We start from the raw sequence: 22,594 nt of genomic DNA on the forward strand, positions 1-22,594 counted from the left end.
CACTCCAGTCCTAAAGCAGGCTTAAGTAGATTTAACATTGTATCCATGGCTGAATACGAATGTGGTGACGGTCTGCAAACTGAGGAACATATCCTCTGGGACTGCAAACTGTAGGAAGACTAAAGGGCAACAATGATGCACGTTTTGTCTGAGAACAGCAAAAAGAGAAATACCCAAATTCAGTTACAGAGCTCTCAAGGCTAGAGAGAAAAATATTTGTGCAAGGCATCTGTTACTTCATAAACAGAATTCCTAATTTTATTTTCAGAAAGAGAAAAAGAAGTAAATGTACAAAATATGGGTATTAACAGTATACTCTTAAGAGTTAAGAGAATTACTCAAAAATCGCGGGGCGACCGCTGTGAATAAGTTTATAAGAATATGGCCATTGCTCAGACCTTTTTGTATATACATTTGTTGTTTCAACATAAAAAAACATTATACTACCATCTTCAAACGATTACGTTGGATGGCTAAAGACGATGGAAATTTATGTGGGATTGTCGATGTTTGAAGAGACAACAACGTAGTAAACTTCTATAATATTGTCACGTGCTTGGGCTAGCGTGGACATCGTTCGGATTGTTAATTGGTTTTATTAACAACCTACAAGTCCTAACTACAATTACTTACGATATTCTTGCTGATTTATACAATTCACAATCACTACACGCGAATCTTCTCATGACGAACTTTCCGTTGCTGTAACTCTTACTGCTTCTTAAACACACTCAAATACTCCCGAACAGTAACTGAGAACTGACGAATTCTGACTAACTTCTTCGACTGACTGACCAACTTCTGTTCTGCCGAATACTCACTCTGTTCTCTAGCTTCCGCATTGACCACCTAGAAAAAAAGCCTATATTGTTGGAACGTGTTTACTGAGCGATTGCCCAGCAGCGGACCCAATAGAAACCAGTTACGTGATAGCTACCACTGTTGCGTGACGTCGTGTTTACAGAGGCGTTGCTTGGCAACGCTGCCGAGAGCTGTTTAATGTTACGTAGCAACCAGCGCGGTTCGGCTAGGCTCAGAGAAACACCGCTTCCCTTATTGTTGCATAACTACGTTCCACTGTTGCGTAACTTGGCAACCGACCGTTTATCAAGAGTCTGTCTTCGTGGTACCTCGTTCCACATCCCGTTGCCCAACAACGGTTTGACATGTCACAATATTTATTGTCGCTATAGTCAAGTCAAGTAAAGTCAAAGTCACATTGCGACTGACGGTCGGTCAGTCAGTCAGTAAGTCTTGGTGTCGTGCCCCATCTGGGTGGGACTCATGACCAGATATTTATTACTGTTTGACAGTTACTGTCTTGTTTTTGTGGGGCGCTCTCTCTGACGAGAGGACGGGTCTGTCTTTTGCCAGAGTCACAGTCAGCAGTAATAAGTCTGTTGTCAGTAGGTACAATTTACAATTTACATGTTATTAAATATTTGTATGTGTATGTGTACAGGGCCTCTGTCAGTCAGGCTCAGTACAGCAGATAATGCCCTAACATTAGTAGTTCCTGCTACGTCTAGTCACTTGAACGGTCGCATGTGTGACCGCCGCCAAGTTTAAGCCTCCTATATTTCCTGGGTCGGGGTTCGCCTTGTCTAATGTTGCGAATATTTGCATTTTCGCGATTTTGTATGACTTCTGCTTGTTGCCTGCACAAGCTTGTTATATAATCATATAAGTATGGAAGTTTGAAAGCCATGTGCAAATCGCTAAACCGGTGTGTGCCTTGTAAAATTTTCAATGGTGCGGAAAACTTTTTTTGCAGGCGCTGCAATTTCAGTAGATGGTTGTCTGCCGCAAACTCCCAGGCCGGGGCAAGCTGCCCTTGCCAGCGCAGTCTTTCTCGGGTCCGAGTCCCTTGGGACTCGCGACAATATTTTACTCTCTCATATTTGAGACTTCCCTTTTCGTCGCCTTGTATGACTCGCAGTCATGGTGGAGGTACTCGACCACGCCTCCACATGAGGGAGTCTCTTTCTCCCTGTATCTTACACTTATAGAAAACATGTTCCCACAGCTACAACTGATTCCTGCAATGTGGCTGAGACTTAAGTTTTCACGGAGGTGGAAATTAACTTTGAAGTCTAAGTTTATGACATGTTTAGTGGTAAGTGGTTCACTGGAAGCTAATACCTCCATCTACGAGACACTTCTGTAGCGTCTAGGTCTTTAAGTTTCTCCTAAAATGAAGACATGAACGTGAAATAATAATAATAATAATAATGAAATAATACGTGGAGCACACGTATTAAAGATAAGCAATGACACACACAAAGAGAGCCTACACAGAACAATACCTGAACAGCGATAAAACAAGAAGTGGCCGCTGCAGCACTATAGACATAGGGCGTGTACCCCGAGAAAATTTTAATTTTTAAAAATTTGGAAAAAGAAAAAGAACAGAAAATTTATAGATATTTTAATTTGAATTGAAGTTTTAAAAAAGTGACAATTTTAGAAATCAAATTGATGCATGTAGGTTAAAAAAGATTTTATACATACATAAATTGGTAAGACTGGTGATTTTAAATTTTAAACTACGGGCAGCGTAGCAGCTACATAAGAATACACACCTAATGATGGCCATTTAGGGCCGAAACATGTAGTGTGGAGGAAGGGAAGAAGAAAGAACTACAATTAAATTGTTGCACTTAAGACGGAGTTTGTCTCATATATATTGTGAAATAATGGTTTTAAATATTCAGGGTGAGGTCCAAATTTTATTAATTAAGCAACTTGTATATTTCCCCCCCCCCCATATTGACCTAATCCTTCAAGCCGCACCATGGCCCTGGGGTGGACTCAGCTCAGCCTCTAACAGAAATGAGTACCACGAATCTTCCTGGGTGTGAAGGGCAGCCGGTGTGTAAGACTGGCAACCTCACCGCAATCTGTGAGCCGACTGTCTAGAAAATGTGTGAGCCTTGATATCTCACAACCCTATGGGCCTCCATGGCCTGTTACAGGAATAGGTTTACTTTATACCTTTCAAAATTCAACAAAACACATTTATTTCACTGTGCCATGTGACAAATTTAAATTATGAAGTTGAAGATTTCTGCCCAGTAAGAATATACAAGTTCTGACATGTTAGGTTAGTGGACTAATCAGACTTGAGTGCTGGAGACTTAAACTCAGATTTCTTTGAGTGCTTCTTCTGGAGAACTGTTACTACAGATTCAATTTAAAATGACTGAAAGTTAAGTGATACATTAAGAATGGCATGGTTTCAAGAAAAATCTGAAGACTTTTTGCCTTTTTATTTTCCCCTATTTCTTTATTTTTTAACTACGTGTATTATACTCCACTGTGTAAGTAATAATTTTAAAACCATTCCTTGTTCAATTTTACACATAAACTTATGACTTACATCATTGTGAAAGAATAAAGACACTGATTTTACGATAAGCATATCTTTCTTTTTTTTTTTTGTCCATGATTTAATGCTCCTTTTGCATGTGTGAAAATTTCTGTTATTGTTTTATTATTTAGTCACTACTTCAATCTCAAATTTTAAAGAGTATTTCACTAGCAAATGAAGCAACTACTCTGAACAGATACTACATCTAAGTGATAAGAATGATAGATATGAATTCTAACAAGAGATGAATTTCAAGACTACCAGCAAACTGATTTATTGATTGATTCTTGGTTTATTTAACACTTTCCATGCAGAGATTCTTGTCCAATTTAAAGTAAACAATTGTCAAAGGACATATATGTATGTGAGACTTGCTAAACATTACTCTCTTCTTGGATGTGATGCCATTCAGTCTGGTAGGTAGGTTACAATGGTTTGTTGGAACCTACTGCATCCATCTTCAGAGGAGAAGAGCCAGGAACCTGCTACCTCCATCTGTGAGTCTACATTACTTTCCTCTTATCAACACTGAATATATACTAAAGTCATAAGTTGGAATGATCATTAAATCCCAGGCTATATCATGGTTTTTAAGCATCTCAATAAACATAAAATTCCAGTAGTGACACTTTTTATTTCACTTTGTAGTACACAATTATATTCTTTTCGCATGAATTACAACATTGCATCAATCATGATACATTACAGTATCATACATGTGTCACCACACATTGAAGAATAACAACAGTTTCCCTCATCTGTAGCAAATCAATCCTCCATTTTGGCAAGTTCATTCAGTGTCTGGACATCATTCCTCTTTCTTTATCTGAGGGAAACTAATAATATTGCACACATACACACATAAGACAAAAAACCTGCACAAAAACGTAATTAAAATTGCACACAGAAAGAAATATCTGCACCAAGAGACAAAATTATATAGAACTGTGCAGTTAATGACAATAATGTCTTTCCACTTTCTTCCAAAAATTACACTATTTAGGTATGTTCCCTTACAGCATACATTCATCAATATAATAGCAAACATAATCTTACACCACTTAGATAGATGACTTGCATATTACAAATAAATTAAAATATTATGTTTTTAAATAAAAAATCTCTATCCAAAAACGCATTTCCACGGAAAGACCATTAGGCTTTCAAGAAAAATTCACATCATAAATGCTTAATATACTGTTTTTCTTAAAAATACATGTAGAATGCATGGATTAGTGATTTAAGTTTTGACCAGTTTCATTTATATACATTATTTTCAAAAACTTTAAAGGCAACAAGAATTATCCAAAAAAAAATTATTTATTTGATGTTACTTATGCTTTAGGCCCATAAGTCTTATATGAAAGCTGTCCTCCTTGACAAATATATACTTAATACATTTATGGAACAATTTTATATACTGCAAGCAGTTCCCAGAAGGCATCATATATCACACACTTACATCTAAAATGATAATATGGTACAACTGAAATAGGTCATATTCATTACATGAATCAAGCATGAATTGTGGCTTCAAATCATTAATTCATCATTCAGTCATCAAAATATATGATTAACATTGCTAAGATGAAGTCTGGAGTTCTTGTTTATATGAATTCTTCTGTTACAGAACATCTTCAAGTATGGTGCATTAACTCAATAACCATAAAATATTTTAATAGCATCCTTCTCCTGAATTCAAACAATTCTTTTAAAAATTTATATTTAGGTACTGAATAAAATCCTAAAATATTTATTCCTATGAAAGTACCTGAAAATATTTAAACAGTTTTTTCCCCTTAATTTAGCGAGTTTGCCAGATGAAATCATCAAAATAAATGACTGACCATTATTATATTTCAATTTGTAGTCTTTCTTTCTACTCTCATGTTATGCAGTTTCCAGAGATAATTAACTGATACTGTCAACAGCTCATTTATGTACATACCAGTAGTGCTGGAATATCAGCACAAGTGCACCAAGCAGACACATGGATGCAAAATTTTCCTTTCCTTTAATGGCTTTTTTTAAATGACAATTAACTTCTGCTCCTCCCTTGTTCATATCATAACCATTAATTGGCAATAATCTGAATGTGTTATTCTGACACCCAAATAAAAATGTTTTCATCACACTGTCTTAAAATATGGTGTTACTGTGAAGAAGTTTTTGACAAAATAGAGCTGTTTTTAACAGGGGGGGGGGATTTTCTCATTGCCTGGGATGGCATTTCAGCTTACACCTACACTACACATGGGTATAAAATTTTGAATCAAACAGCAATCCTAATGTACAAGTTACAAACTGGTGACAAAATGAAATAACTATTTTACACTGTTTTAGTAAATAATTTATATGATGTAACATCTGAGAAAGTAACATGTAAATTATCTCTAAGTACATTCAAATTCCAGAACACATCACAACAAAACAGAACATAATATGGGTGTACTATAACCTCGCATGTATAATCTTTTCAAAGAGAGGTTATGTTATAAGAACCTATTATCATGTAACTAGTTTTGAAGCATACAATATTTTCTCCCTTGTCACAAATTGGAATTAAGAAATAAAGAGGAGATGTATGCCAATCTTCACACTCCATTTAACTAAGTTACACTTCCTTCCAACATCGGCAGTTTCCAGCTTTCACAATAATTTCAGACTGGGCAATTTCAGTCTCAAACAGAAAGAATACCAAGTCTATACCACAAATACTGCAGCTTTACATAAAAGAATATGTATATTTATCATAAATTCTGAATATGAAACAGAAAAATATTTATAACTGTACTTGAATCAATATTCTGTAAATTGTATTCTCAAGTTTTGAATCCATGAAGTCCAGCCTTTCAAAATAATCATAAAAATCTCCAACATCAAGGGTTTCAACAAATGTTCTATAAATGAGACTATATATTGGACTCACGTGTAAATAGCTGTGTCTGCATACCCAGAGCTAGATAAATTGTTATGTACTACCAACAGCTGATTTATATCTCCATAAGATACCACTTTACTCAACAATTTGAGGGCCAGAAAAGATATCCAATATGAACCTGCATAATATTAAGTATCATAGTCCTTTATTTCAAACCTCCTAAGCTATTTCACTAACAGAGTATGAGAAATGTTTCCATGTTCCTGTTTGAATACCAAATTAATCTCACTGACGTGTGACTTCATAAATGAAGTAGCAAAAAAAGCTCTCTATAATTAAAAAAAGTTCATTTCACCGTACATGTCACCAGATGGGAATATAATAGTAGTTAGAAATGGGAAAGAGTTGAGAACCAACATCCACATCATCCAGTGGACTTATTTTTGTGGCCTCAGAATAGCCAATTCTTACAAAAACTGTCCAATGAAATTCAAGTACAGATGTGTCAAGACTGTATACCTTTGAAGATTGTACACTTCTGACCAAATCTTTCCAAAATCAGGGCCTCTGAATTTTTGAACACCTAAAGCTAGTGAACAAATTATCTTATACATCAGTTATGAAGTTATGTGGTAATCAGTATTTTGAACAAAACTTACTGATCATGTAAAAGGAAAGTGAATATAACCAAAAATTTGTTGCTCTAATTACTTGAAAATATGTAGAGTAGCACCTGACACAGTTTATAGCTTCCAATAAGAAATGTACTACAGGGTACATCAGAAAGAATGGTTGGATTTCAAGCGACCGTTACGCCGCGACAGGGGGAGGCATAGAGGGGGGGGCCGTTTGGTTGGCAGGAGAATGCAGTTTCGGTTGCTTTGAGTGGACGGGTGCACAGCATGCATTCATCGTAGAAACGTTTTTGAAAAATAGAGTCTGTGATCGCCACTCAATGAGCCTTCTGCACTCATTTCGAGCTCGGATGTCATGATAGGATCCCTACTCAGAACATAATTTTGCGGTGGGTGGCTTCATTTCATGCCACTGGTTCAATCTTAAAGAAGAAATCACCTGAACGGCCATGGAGCATTTGTACGCCTGCAAATGTGGAGCTAGTAAGATAGTCAGTTGTTCAATCACCTCAACGATCAGCTCGCAAAAATGCTGCTGCTCTGAGATTATCCGATGCTACGGTAAGAATCATTTTGCATTTAGACCTTAAATTTCACCCCTACAAAATGGCAATTGTGCAACAACTGAATGCAGAAGACTGGGAGAATCGTGTTAACAGTTGCCAGCGTATTCTTGCGAACGTGCCCCCTACTGACCAGTGACGAAGATAAACAGAATTTCCGGCATTGGACAGGAACAAATCCTAAAGAACTGCACGAGAGACATCTTCACAGTGAGACAGTAACTGTTTGGTGTGCTGTAGCAGAATTTGGTGTTTGGGGGCGTTACTTTTTTGAGGACGGCTGTGCAGTAACCATTACAAGCACTTGTTACATTGAAATGTTACAAAATTTCCTTCAACCAAGGCTGAACGAGCTTGCTATTGATGCTGAGGACATTTGGTTTCAACAAGATGGGACCACTATTCACACTGTGCGACTAACAATGGATCTCCTGAGAGGGCTCTTTCCAGGGCACATAATCTCGCATCATGGTGACATTCCTTGGCCCACATGTTTGCCCAATCTTGCACCCTGCGATTTCTTCCTTTGGGGCCATTTGAAGGCGGAAGTTTATGAACATCGACCAAATATACTGGACAAGCTGAAGACAGTGATTCGAGAAGAAATTACGGTGATTCCATCAGATATGACCTCGAGAGTGATGAATAACTTTAGAAAACTCCTCGACGTCTGTATCAGAAGCCAAGAACGTCATACGGATGATATCATATTCCACAAATAAACTACATGTATTGGCGAATTTGAAGGTAACAATAAAATTTGGATTTGATGAAGCCTTACCAATTTTATTGCCCTATGAAATCCATCCATTCTTTCTGATGCACTCTGTACAAAAATCCAAATATATCTGTTACTGGCACACTTTATGGCTTCCAAAAAAGAAGTGTACTGTAAACTACACCAACTCCAGATATATTTCTGTCAGTGGTACAATTTATGGCTTCCAAAAAAGAAATATAGTGTAAACTACACCAACTTCAGGTACATCTGTGTCAATGGCATATTGTTTGGCTTCTAGAAAAGGAATGTACTCATACTACAAAGTATACCAGCTCTAGGTATGTCTGTCGCTGGCACAGCTTATAACGTACTGTTAACTATACCAACTAGAGATGTATCTATGACGGTTATTTATAAGAACTGTTGAATTTTATGAAATTAAAACTGGAGCAAGCTCAATAGCAGTAAGGAAGCTGTAACTTAAAACTATACAAAATATGAGTATACACCACAAGGAAACAAATATTACATTACCTATTATCTCTCTTAACTTTTCTTCTCAGATTTAATAGACAACTTCAGAGTTTATAATCAAATAAAGAAGATTCCAAATCTTGTAGCGGCACACTATTTTAAATATTCGTGTAAAACTTAATATTTAAGACGAATTGCCGTACCAGGTGAAGATTATACCCACTGAGGTTATAAAACATCGGTATAAAATCTAATACTACCTCATAGTGGGACATTATTTCATTACAATCCACTCTAATTTTAAAACAATGCATCTTAAAATAATATTTTTCATAGAAAACTATAATTTTGTACCTCTGACTACTTCACCCCATTCATTAAAATTATATTCGTATAAAAATTATGTACCTTTATCTCAAGATTTGATGATGGAATGTTGTTGAATTACTAATGTAACAATGCATCTGTGGTGGAGCCTTTGGAAAAGAGAGATATAACGTCCACCTAAAAGATTGGATTTGGAGCAAACCTGCCCATATAAACTTAGTATATTAAGCATAAAAGTAAAATGCTCATAAGAGACAACACTGAATATGAAATTATTTGTTCTAGTATCAAAATTCTCTTACCAACATATGCTATATCACTTATTAGGAATGAAATTAAATAAAATTGAGAACAAATACGCAAAGTACAACCATAAGTGAGCATATGGATATGTGGGCAGTTGCTGACGCATGCTACCGTCCCATGCTCCCCTAAAATCAGACAGTTCAGCTAAAATGTCAATGAAAAAAGTTCCTGTTTTCTCTTATATTTATATATATTCTTGTGCTACCATAGTTCTTCACTGTACCAGAACTAGACTAAGTAACCCTTGAGCAACAATGGTAACATACATCTAGAATCATCACACTTACTGTACTGATGTAAGTAATGGAAAATGGATGTAATTAATGTTCAGTGTTAACTTACGTTACTTGATGTGGAATGGTGTTACCAGTCTTAGTAAAAACTATATGGACGTGCACTTATGTGTTGTTACATAATCTGTAACAAATGTCTGACATCTGACGTAGAAAACTATAATCATATTTGTGCATGAAAATATCAGCATTTTTATAAAAATGAACCTATCAATCCCAAATAAACAGAAAACGTTTCATGGTAGCTAGCACAGAAAAACTGAAAAGTAGCAATGGTGATTTAAAGCAATGTCCTGAGAATAGTACAGGGATAACCAAGGATTTATTAAATCCCAATGATTTTTCATTTACGAGAAAAGATAAGAACATGAAAAACATTGCGTGTAAATAGAAATGCTGAAAAGGACACTTTCCATTTTCTTACATATGAATTATTTTCCTTAATACAATAATATAATCTACAGTCTTTCTAGCATAACCAACAAACTTTTCAAAAAAACAATGAAGTCTTCTCCGTTGCTCCCCCAGTAGTTCATGATGGGGCAGGACAATGGGCTCCAACACCATACTCTTTGGGCATAAATACTATGTGCAACCATATTATTCATTAATCCCTGAAGACTGGAAATAAAGACAGTCTCCAAAACGTTGGACACCAAATCCATCTTCACATGGTCAATCACCCAAGAAGACTTCATTGCATATGGTAGCAGTGAAAGCTTCAAACCATGTATTTTCAAAAGATGTCATTAATACATTATTACTCACAGCACTTATCTTCTGGAGATTACCGAATAATACAATTTTCTGTGACAGTAATTTATNAAAAATGGTATCAATTCTGTCACCTTGAAGCACAGTGCTGAACTGTGTGTCTCAAAACAATCCTGCAGTATTTATGTTCACTTATTCTTATTTTAGCTCAGCTAATTCTTGCTGCACCAATCTCTGTTCAATGAACGTAGGAGGATGGAAGACTAGCACTGAGCACATATTCATGAAGATAGGAGTGAGCTCCTTAGAAAGATGGCAGACCAATATCCCTGCACCTAGACAAAAAAAAGTGAAGGTTAATCCTTTTCACAGCACAAAGATTAAGTCAGTTTATATTATGGTACATAATATTGCAGAGAGAAATGTGATATAGTGATTGCATTTAGAACTGAACTAACATATGACCTAAGTGGCCTCCGTAGTCTAGAGGTGACGATCCCACCTCATGACTCGTGGTACGCGGGTTCAAACCCAGCGGAGGTTGTGGAATTTTTAAGGGTGGAAAAATTCAGGGAACAAGTCCTCCGGGAGGGACTTTAAGCCGTGGGTCCTGTGTCGTAGCTTTACGGCACATAAAAGAACCTCATATCTCCAAAGGAGGTAACTGAGCCAAATTCAAGGACGTTTCCCGCCCAACACTAGTCTCTAACGCCTCTGATAGATGGGGGAAGCATTATAGATACCGCCAAGCCAATAGAGGCCGAACTCGCTGGCTCAGTCGGGACTGATGGTACGCAACAATGTTGGTAGGGTATAGAGACTGGTAGAATATCATAGAGGGAAGCACAATGGACCAATATTGGTCTAAGTGCATGGGGAAACCCACCCTCTCCAATAACTAACTAACTAACATATGACCTATCACAGATGACAGGCAAAATCATTTATTGCTTCCATTCTCTAACCCTTTCATATCTTTATCTCCTTCATTCTTCTCTCCCTTATTTCCAAACTTATATTTGTCCATCCTAACATAATTTATCTCCTGTATTCTTGCAATGGCAGAAGATAGTTTCAGATTTTCTCTATATTCTAGTAAGGTGTAACATTGAGGTTTCCCTGAATATGACAGGAAAGGTGATTATTCATGTGTAGATTCTCTTTTCGGTATGACATGCCGATTATTAGAGTTAAAAACGAAAATTTTAGAGAAGTTGAAGCTCAAAATGTGTTAAAGAGAGTATAAAACAGACATAATTCATGTCGTTTGGTCATGTCAAAGAATGGATACTAGCAAGGATACCAACAACAAATAAATAACCAACTGCTAGTACAGAATGAAAGTTTATTTCTACCATTTATGACTGAGGTGGGATTTGTACATGGTTCAGCAAAGGTAATGTGCTTATTTATTTTATTTATGGTTTATCTAATTATGAAGCTGGCAGATGGCACTACAAAGCATCAAGTGATAGGACAGTTAGGGCATAATGCGCTGGAAATAATGTGGAAGGAGGAAGATGACACCTAATTTGAAATAATAAACTGGTACTTCCAGAAGGACTGAGGAAAACCTCAAAAAATGTCAGTCAGTTCTCTTGATTGAGATCTGAATTCAGAACGTCTCAAATACAAAGCAGCAGCACAAACTATTTGAACATGACAACTGGTAGAGTTAACATGAAACAAGTTATATGTTTATTATAAGGTGTGGCAGCAGTGAGATGTTTCAACTACTATAATACTGAGAGCAGCACTGTCATCATGAAGGTATCATGTTTCTTGTAGAATGCTTATATGTAACTTACCCATATTTACAGAGGTAATCGCCTGAATGATTCTCAAGAAGTGATGATCTATTTTATTGAACTCCGGGTGATGTGCTGCTGGTTCATGTGAGACTGTGGAAACAGAAATAAACAGTTATCTTCGCTGGTTCCCTTATTCCATAATTATCTGGGTTTGGTCACCTTGGGAAAACCCATAAAATACAACATAATGTGGCAATACCACGTTTCAAATGCAAAATACTCTCTTCACCTTAAAACATATATTTTTATTTAACATTCTGAGGAAGGTGAAATTTAAGGATTCTCTACAGAGTATGTTCACTGGTAATAGTTACCAGATAAACACTGAAGCATGATTTGAAGACGAAAGTCATGGGATAAGCACCAAGAAGAAGAGGGAGGAGGAGGAGGAGGAGGAGGAGGAGGAGGAGGAGGAGAAAGGAGAACAGCACGAGATGATGAGCAAAAAGGAGAAATGACAGAAACAGCAGATTAGTCCCAGCACATTTTAAGGCACTTTTCTGGCTACTCACTGAGGTGAAAGTCGTGGTATCTGTGTGCCTGACAACACGGGTGCTTGTGCCTGTTGTACTGGCAGTAGAACTCCGTGCTACAAGGGCTTGAAGTTTCTGTAGTTGACTCAATAGGGATGCATTGTTTTCCTCCAAGCTCTCAATCTTCTTTTTGTAGTCAGTGTTTTCACCTGTCAACACTTCAACTTTCCTCTCCAGTGCATCCATATACTCTTTTTTCTTCCTTCTGCTCTCCTGAGCTGAAATCTTTCATGAAAAAAACACAGACTTCAGGAACTTGTTGCCAGAAGAGGAAACGAACTGATTCATATGTCATCTACACTAAAATTTTTAGTAATAAAAAGTTGCATCACACACTACACTTTTAATCATGCAGAAGATGCTAGAATATTTTTCCACTTGTTACTTCACTTCCCTGCTGTTCTTATTCCCACATATAAATATTCTTATATGAATACATTTCAATTACATCGGGTCTGACATAATTACAAATTCTTTGCTTTGTATATCTCAGCAGAAGATGACAAATTGTGGATTAAACAAAAACTGAACTAAGAAAAAAACATAGACACTTTTGAAGTACAATTCTACATGTTTTGAAAACCTCTAGTATTAGTGATACTGATTTACTAGCTACAAGCATACAGCCCGCCAAAATTTCAACAGGTATTTCTTACATACCTACTTCAACGAAAATACCTAACCTCATTAATTTGAAAATTTCTCAAAAGACAGTTACCTACATATTAAGACATTACACCTGCTGTAATAACAAAATTTACCAAAGAGTACTGTTACACAGAAAAGAAAGTTTTGTGCAAAGGCTGCCCTTAGAAACAAACTTCATCAAAAAATACCTAACCTCAGTTTTTCTTCACTTTGTTTTGGTCACTTATTTGACCACCCATAACACTCAGTGGTTGAGTGGTTTGGCCCTCAGATACACAATATACAGTGACAGACACTTCATGACTAACAAATCCTTACTTTATTTTTTATTTTTCTCCTGATTTTCTTTAGTGATTTTTCTTCAGCTTTTGTGAGAGGCAATCTTGTAGGGATGGGGTAACCCTCTGCAAGCAGTGTTCTCTTTTCTTCTTCAGTGAGCAACAGCATCCCTGTTGACCCCTTCTATAACATGAAATACATAATATGTGTATAAGATGTCAGAAATTAAAGAAAGAAAGAACAGTTGAATCTAACAACCAATTCCTGCACAGTTAAAAAGGCAAAATTCTTTCTGCTCTTAAGCTTCATGTGATGAATTTGTGGCAGAAATGATGCTATATTCTTAATCTGGAACTATACAGATATGTGGTGAGCTCATATTCTCCTTATTCTTACTAACATAGAGAGAGAGAGAGACAACCTTATTCACTCCAGGAATTCAGACTACCGGGCAATTTGTGCACCCCTGATCTTGGTAAGTCCCACTGAAGAAACCTGACTATAACGCAAGAGACAGAACCATCCTGACTGAGGCCCTCCTTGTATTCAATGGATCTAGCCATGCAGAACTAAAGATCTCTGTTCTATGTCTAGCCAAATCTGGGCACTGAAGAAATATGTGGTAGAAGGATTCGTCCCTGTATCCGCACTTCTTGCACATGGTGCTTTAAGAAAGGTCCATACTATGTAGGCACCACCACAGAGTACAGGGGCCAGCATGCAGCCCTTGTACCAGCCTACGCTGTTTCCCACTCAAAGTCAACAGGCTCATAAGCCTTTTCACTGATGCGCTTTGACTGCCTCATATCGTGTTCAGCACCCTGGGGTTCTGATTGCCTGTCCTGTAGCCACTCTTCAACCTGCTGACTGTCTTGCCATTCTGCCTCCATATGGAGGAGATGAGAAATGCATATACAATTTTTTCTGTTGGAAGTAACCTCAAATGATAAGGCTACTATGACACTGCTTTCTACAATTTTCACCTAACTTCTTTACACTGTAACCAGTTTCAGACTTAAAATGCATTGATGTGCTGCCTTACCAGGGCCATCGCATACCTCAGAAGTAACAGAAGAATAGAAAACAATCATGAAATGATGATTAGCAGAGAAACCCCAAAAGGAAAGAGGAGAAAGCATTACTCTTGCGACATTTTGAACACCATGAATTTTAACAAACTTGAGACTAAGTGGATGGAAAGCGGCCTCCGTAGTCTAGAGGTAACGTTCCCACCCCATGACTCGTGGTACGCGGGTTCAAATACCCGGCGGAGGTCATCGAATTTTTAAGGGCAGAAAAATTCAGGGAACAAGTCCTCCGGGAGGGACTTTAAGCTGTGGGTCCCATGTCGTACCTTTACGGCACGTAAAAGAACCTCATATCTCCAAAGGAGGTCACTGAGCCAAATTCAAGGACGTTTCCCGCCCAACAGCAGTCTTGGTAGATGGGGGAAGCATTATAGATATCTCTCAGCTAGTAGAGCCGGTCTCGCTGGCTGGGCGGGACTGATGGTGAGCACCAGTACCGGTAGGATATAGAGACTGGTAGAAATCATAGAGGGAAGCACAATGGACCAATACAGGTCTCAGTGCATGGGGAAACCCACCCTCTCCAATAACTAACTAAGTGGATGGAAGCCAATGCCTAACTACGTGACATATGGGACAGCCCTGTTAACTGAACTAGCAACCAAAGAACATGTACCACTGTGATTAGTGAATGCATTTTCATTGAATTCAGTTAACCTCTGTGTTCTACCCTCACTTACTGGTTGATTGCTAATAAGAGGTGTCTGTATCGGCTGTCGGTTTGATGCTGCTGGTGTTGAAGTGTTGCTGGATACTAACAGCCGTGTTGTACCATTGTGCTGATGCTGCTGCTGCTGCTGTCGCATATGTCTACTTGGTGATGAAGGGTTGTGGTCTGGAGAAACATTGCCTTCACTGTCACTTGCCGTTGACGAGGGTGGTGTCGGAGGAAGTGGGAATCCTAGACACATAAAACAATGTATGAATCCAGTTAACAATTATGTCAGAATAATGGATAAGATACGGATATTTAAAAAGGTATTAGAATTAAAATTTAAGGGAAGGAGACCCATGGGAAGATCCAAGAGGAGGGGGAGGATGAGGAGGAAACAAGAAGTTGTTGGCTTTAAAAATAACTGCCAAACCAAGAACTGTCCAACCTCCTCGTGTGGCTCAAACTAGCCACTCAGTCCTTTATAGTTTCCAGTACATTTGATATTTTCACCGCATCGGCACTGAATACACTCACATCTCATGTTCTTGACATTTGAATTTTTGGGCCTGTTCAAAGGACGCAAGCTGAAGGGACAGTAAACTTAGGAAATACAGCTCAAGTAAAGTGTAAAGTTGTCCCCATGTTCAATTAATTTAGCAGCACAGCATGAAGAAATATAGGGGAGTGGAGGTATAGCTCCACCATTCTTGACCTCACCACTAGATGGAGGTGAGTGGTCAGTTTCACGCTCCGGCCGTTTTACTCCCGGAGAAAAAACCATAGCGCCTATTGAATATGAGGGTGGGTGAGGCCCAGAGTAGGTTTGGATACTGCGGTGCAGAAAAGAATCTCTTGCCCCTGTCGAGAATCGAATCTTGGTCATCTAGCTCATGGCCTGTTGCTATACCAACTGAGCTGCCTCAGGTCCAAAACTGAGAGAATACCCAAATGGGGGAGGGGGGAGGAGGGCAGGAGGATGTAAAACCTGAAATACTGACAAAAGAAATCTAGTCTGTAGGACATGTCAGTGCTTCACAATTTTGGCAGTGGAAAAAATAATAAGGCAAAGGGAACATCAGACATCCTCACCTGCTGTTCTGTTTGTTTCCAGTTTGATGTTTAGCTTTGGTATGACAACTCTGTTTTGCTGACTGAAGAGGTTGCTCCGTGTTGTAAGCAAAATTGTTGGCTGCTTCAGTACACTCTGTTGTTGGCTTGCAGTCTGAAACACATGGGTATTATAGCACTGGGAATACCTGCATATAACCAGGGATGCAGTCCTAAAAATGAAAGTGCCATGGGAGTTAGCACACAGTCAAAGTCAAAAGAAATAAATCATAATATGAAGCCATTCTCACTACCTAATTATAACTTCACATTTCTAAATGTAGAACTGTATGAAAAATCAAGAAAGGCACATAGGTATATAAAGAGACTGACGCTTGCACCTCACAGGTCAGAAATTAAATGAGCTATAAGAATACAAATACTATGTTTCTGAACATTAACCATTATCCTGTTTTTATCTCAAACACAGTCATGTTCTTATTTAAAAACATGATGGTACATAGACACAAACACAAAATGTATTATGTTTCTGGACATCATCCATTGTCCTGCTTTGATCTCAAACACCCTCCTGTTTTTATCTAAAGCAACATTCTTTTTTTATTTATGTACCTTAGTCACAAACTTTTAGAGTTATAAGAACTTTATATTTCACAGCAGTGCCTTTAGACGAAATTTGGTTTCAGATAGGTACCAGTAGAGGGCTCTTGTGAACAAGGTAATGAAACTTCAGGTTCCATAAAATGTTGGTTAAGTTTTTGAGTAGCTGCACAATTGGCAGCTTCTCAAGGATGGTTCAGCTCCATGAGTGAGTGAGTCTTTAGAAGTTTCAGGATAGCTCCCCCAGTACCAGGGCACCACTCTGGGCCACTATAACCCTGCATATAAATCGCAAGGTTTAACTGGGTGCAGCAGGTGTTCAAATGTGACTTGATTTGAAGCAAATTATTACAACAACCATGAACAGATAAGTGTTTAGGCTCTGTACTATGAACTATGAGTATAGTAATGCCATGTGAGTTTATGAGTATGCATGTCCTAGTTCAGATAAATACTATTGTTAAATCCACCAGCATGTTCACCTGCCAACATTAGCCTCTCTACTGTCACTTATCATATTCATGCAAAATGATTTTTAAGAAAAGCTTCTTGAAACCTGTATTTTGTATTATTTTCAGTATTGGATTGCAATATGATTGCAAAGTGCAGTCGCTAGTAAATTATGTAAAATATTTTTATGGGAAAACAAAAAAAAAAGGATAAAATTAGAAATAACATTGTCATAGATATTTTGAATTCAAAATTTAACACAGTTGGTAAGGAAATGATTACATTAGTTGGGTCATGTATAAAGAATGGATATGATAAGGATATTGAAATGGGCATTTGAATTAAAATTTAAAGGAAACATAACTCTGCGATTATTCAGAAAGATGGTTCAGCTGGATATTAGGTAAAAAATAGGTAAAGGAGTTTAATGAAAAGGAAAGAGGAGGGAAGAAACTGGAGGCTGTTCATTCACTGTTGCCCGTTATAAAATGGAAACAATGGTACATGAAATCATAAAATAACAGCATTTCATGCAACCTTTTTTTCTACTCCAATAAGGAATGAAGGACTCATACATCTCCCTTACCTTGTGCGGATCATACTTGGCATCAGTGTGTATGAGAGACTGTGGTGAAGTTGGTGACATTGGACATGAATCTGGAGATCCTGGCTCACTCATTGGTTCTTCCTTTACTACAATTGGGGAATCTGATTCTCTGGATCTTGCAGCAACAAGTGGGATGCAAGGAAAACATTCGTTCTCCATATCTGCAACTTAATATCATAAAAATAATAATAATTATATGTAATCCTGCAGGTAAGCCAAAAGGCAAGGAAAAATGAGAAGGTCCAGAAGATGTACAGAATGATTCATGAGAACTAAATGTGAAAAGATACAGGTAAATGTAAAGTTGTCCCTGGCCGCGCCATAACTGAAGCGGTTAGTCGCTGGCTTCCCACCGTGGTGGCCCAGTTTCGATCCCGAGTCTGGTCAAGTGGGATTTGTGGTGGACAAAGTGGCGCTGGGGCGGGTTTTCTCCCAGTACTTCGGTTTCCCTTGCCCATCTTCATTCCAATCAAATTCTCCATCATCATAATCACCCGAGGAGGGCTACAATAGGCCAATCAGCGGCCACCGTGCCGAGTGGACCCAGTTGGACTCTACCCCCCATTAAGCGAATTAAAAAAAATAGTCCCTGTGCTTAATTAATGCAGTACTACACCGTGAAGACATACAGGGGAATGAACGTGTAGCTCCACCTTTCTTAACCTCTGCTCTAGTTGGAGGTGAATGGTCACCTTAACACCTCTGTCACTTTACCTCCTGTGGAATGAGCCCCCCGTAGCAACTGGACAGGAGGCTGGGTGAGCCCCAGAAGCAAATGGCAAATAACAGAAAATGGACATCTGTTGCAGACTGGGTCAAGTTTCTTAGAGAACCACAGACCCTAGGAGTAAGTAAGAAATAATTTTACATAGCTTCAAGCTAAGCAGATGTGACTGGTACATAGGAAAAGTCAATGTAAGAACTATACTTAACCACTTGGAGCCTGAACTTTATATAAATAAATTGAACTATTCAGTGCCTTTCTCACTGCAAACATACCTTTTCTCCATTACAAAGACAAATTGATCAATGGTTTTTAGGAAAATAATCAATATTTATTATGAGGATAATATGAAATACATATATGATATATGTGGGCAAGTTTTACAGTTCCTTTCAATGTTAAAATAGGTGGTACATATAAAAACCACTCTTCTTTCTAAGGGTTAAATCGGAACGCTATTTTTATAGGTTAAACACTGGATTATCTGCTTTGTTCAGTAAGACACTTTCTAAGTCAATATGCTCAAACAAAGTTCATATTGTGAGATTTGAGGATGTGATGCTGTGTAGTCCGGTAGATAGGTACCAATGTTTTGAAGGAACCTGCTGCCTCCATCTTCAGGGTTACAGCAAGCAAGTTCATGACAGAAATAGTATATTCCTTCATAACATCATTGAACTTCTACCAGACAATATGATGTCACATCCTGAAAGATTGATAGTGATGAGTACTGTTTTCTTCTTTTAAAGTTTCATTAATTAATTAAATAACTACATGGAGATGAGCCCTTCTTGAGAAGCTGACAGTCATGCAGCTACTCAAGAACTTCCAAACATTTTATGGAACCTGAAGCTTCATTACCGTGTTCACAAGAGCCTTGCACTGATACCTATCCTGAGCCAGATCAATCCAGTCTATACCACTCCATTCTATCTCTCTATGACTCGTTTTAATATTATCCACCCACATATGTCTTGGTCTTCCTAGTGGTCTCTTTCCTTCTGGCTTTCACACAAATATCCTATATGCAACACTCTTCTCCCTGTCCTTTAAAGTTGCACACTCATATAAAATATGATAAAATTATAATTTTTTGTATATTTTAATCTTCATGATTTTCGATAGCATATGTGAAAAATTCCATGTTAGGTGGGTCCCTGTCACCACGGCATGGCGCGTCCTCAGGTTGCGGATGGAGGAGACGCCCTCCAGTTTTGGAGGGAAGCTGTGAATATATTGAATAAGCAGTCGCGGACAGCCGACAAGGGGTGGCCCTCCAGCTTGGGGGTTGGGCGTGGGGCTAACAACTCCTCACCGTAAAAAATCATTATGTTACGAAAATGAACACAAAGCCTCGGACCTGGACTGATTCCTTGGATAATTTAGCACGAATGGGGGAGACGAGGAATGCGTATAGGCTATTGGTGGGAAAGCCAGATGGAAAGAGACCACAGGGAACACCAAGGCGTAGGTGGGTGGAAAATATTAAAATTGATTTCAGAGAGATAGGATGGGATGGTATGGATTGGATAGATCTGGCTCAGGATAGGGACAAGTGGAGGGCTCTTGTGAACACGGTAATGAACCTTCGGGTTCCATAAAATGCTGGGAAATTCTTGAGTAGCTGCAGAACTGGCGGCTCCTCAAGAAGGGCTCAGCTTCATAAGTAAGTAAGTAAGTAAGTAAGTAAGTAAGTAAGTATGTGAAAAATTGCTTAACTGAACAGTGGCAAGCATTCCCCACATTTAATCTGCGGTATTTCTTCATACAGATAATGTTACATGATGCATGGCATTTGTTATCTGGTTTCAATACGATCAATGGTAGAAGTGGGATTATTTAAGTAATGACAGGCATATACAGAACTGATATGCTAAGAATACAGATAATTGTGTGTGTGTGTGTGGGGGGGGGGGCGCCTAAGTGATAATATTGCAAATGCTATTATTTAATCTGATATGACACGTATTGCCAAACAATATAGAAAGCAGGATATAACAAATGTACTGTCAATCACTACTGCCACCTACACGCGATTCTCGTGTAACTGAGGTATGCTGACACAATTACAAAACTTTACAATCAACTACGAGGCTGAAATTTGCAGTCTGTGAAATTCAGCCTGGTTGTTAGAATTAAAGACAGACAAACAAAACAAAACAAAAATTAACAGCCCTATACTTTTCAAACTTCTTTGTAGGCTAAATCGTTAAAAATATTTGTCACAAGCAAATGTCGTTCATGTGACCTTCACACGGCCAAAATATCGGGTTTCTTCGGTAAACTTGATCGGTGGACAGGTTATACATAAAAAAAAAACCGCCAAAAGTAGGATGATGCCAGGCATTTGATCCCCCCCTTGAATTTAAAAAATAACGACTGAAAAAGAAGAAAATCTGCCATATATAAATACCCCAAAACAATTTTAATGTTAGTCTTTGCCTCAATCTGCATTATAAGGTGGATTGTTAGCAGCTTTGTGATGGGGCGGGCGACTGGTAAATATTTGTATGGTCATACGTACTGTACTTGGCGTTCGGCCACTAGCCCGAGCAGATCACTTAAATATAAGGTTATATTTCCTCCTTGTGGCTCGACAACACCCAAGTGATGGTTCATTGTTGTTAGTTTTACATACAGCCAGTAGCAGAAGGCATAGAATTATCCCTGCTATTACAGACCGTGTTTGTAGACCTACCTCGTGAGGTATGACAGTTGCATTGAGGGACGAAGGGCGACGCATGTAACTTATATCCCATACACACCCTACAATCCATATATCAGTTAAGTGGCCTCAAGCAAAACCAGCGCATTCTGTTGAGAATTACCAGTTCTGAAAACATGGACGGTGGTTAGGTTATCGGCATTGCATCGAAAAACGAAATGGCCAGTCGGTAAACCCGTAAACCATTCGAAAGAAATGATGCAGCTGGGTAACAGAGGGCGAAAATTGGTTTCTGCGAAGCAACAGAAACTTTTGTAATGTTCCTGTCTAGGGTTTTGTGAACAGAAAAGGAATACAATACAAAAACGACAATTGGTAGACTGAATCTCGCAACGGTAAAAAGGAGAAATACAAGATAAGACAGGGAATGAGTGAGGGGGGAAATCTGTAGCTGCAAGTCTGGTTTTCACGATCACAAAAGGAGAAAGCACAGTACAGTACATGTAATAATATCTACAGCGCGTTTCAAAAGTAACAAACCAACCACACACACATACACAAAGATAAAAGTAAAGGTATCCCTGCAACAGGCCGTGGAAACCCATGGGGTTGTGAGACGTCAAGGCTCCCATATTTTCTAGACAATCGGTTTACAGATGGCGGTGAGGTTGTCAGCCTTACGCTCCGGCCGCCCTTTGCCCCCCAGGAAGATTCCTGGTACTCATTTCTGTTAGAGGCTGAATCGACCCCAGGGTCATAGTGCGGCTGGAAGGAGNATTAGGTCAATTGAAAACTTCAATGGACCCGTGACATTCTGGCTTGAAGCGTGGTACCTAAAACAACTACGCTACCGCGTGCCCCCGTATGTATGGGACATTTTACGAATCTGTGTCTCAACTATACAGCGCAGAATGGTAGGATGAGGTGAATTGTGAACTGGATATGTAACAGCCCGGCTGGGCAGGCCCCAGATTCGGCCTGGACTACCGGGAATCTAACCCCGGTTCCTCGGTCTTTCAACCCGTAGCCGAATCGCTATACCGACTGAGCTAACCCGTCCTCGGCGCTTTACACTTTGCCAATCTCCACGAAAAACCACGAATCACCAAAACTTTTTTTTTAAATCCAGACGCCATTTTCTTTAACCGTTTGAAGCCGAGAGAGAGAGAGAGAGAGAGAACG

The 22,594-nt window shown here is 38.5% G+C and overlaps 1 protein-coding gene across 3 annotated transcripts in view; it reads right to left on the reverse strand.

Moving 5' to 3' along the window:
- Window positions 1-10,401: 10,401 nt before the first annotated feature.
- The window catches only part of LOC111870858 (cyclic AMP-responsive element-binding protein 3-like protein 2), a 224,555-nt gene continuing 212,362 nt past the window's right edge, over window positions 10,402-22,594 (reverse strand). For 2 of the 3 annotated variants that reach the window (XM_033754019.1, XM_023863448.2), the window contains 7 exons: window positions 18,003-18,190; window positions 16,388-16,520; window positions 15,324-15,544; window positions 13,595-13,738; window positions 12,608-12,853; window positions 12,093-12,185; window positions 10,402-10,619 (listed from right to left, as the gene is read on the reverse strand). In XM_033754019.1, the coding sequence (XP_033609910.1) occupies window positions 12,141-12,185; window positions 12,608-12,853; window positions 13,595-13,738; window positions 15,324-15,544; window positions 16,388-16,520; window positions 18,003-18,190 (977 nt within the window). In that variant the 3' untranslated portion in view covers window positions 10,402-10,619; window positions 12,093-12,140. The remainder of the gene's footprint in view (window positions 10,620-12,092; window positions 12,186-12,607; window positions 12,854-13,594; window positions 13,739-15,323; window positions 15,545-16,387; window positions 16,521-18,002; window positions 18,191-22,594) is intronic. The other variant, XM_023863450.2, reaches the window with a different exon arrangement.

Source organism: Cryptotermes secundus, unplaced genomic scaffold (genome assembly GCF_002891405.2).
Source record: "Cryptotermes secundus unplaced genomic scaffold, Csec_1.0 scaffold632, whole genome shotgun sequence".
In the NCBI taxonomy this organism is placed as follows: domain Eukaryota; kingdom Metazoa; phylum Arthropoda; class Insecta; order Blattodea; family Kalotermitidae; genus Cryptotermes; species Cryptotermes secundus.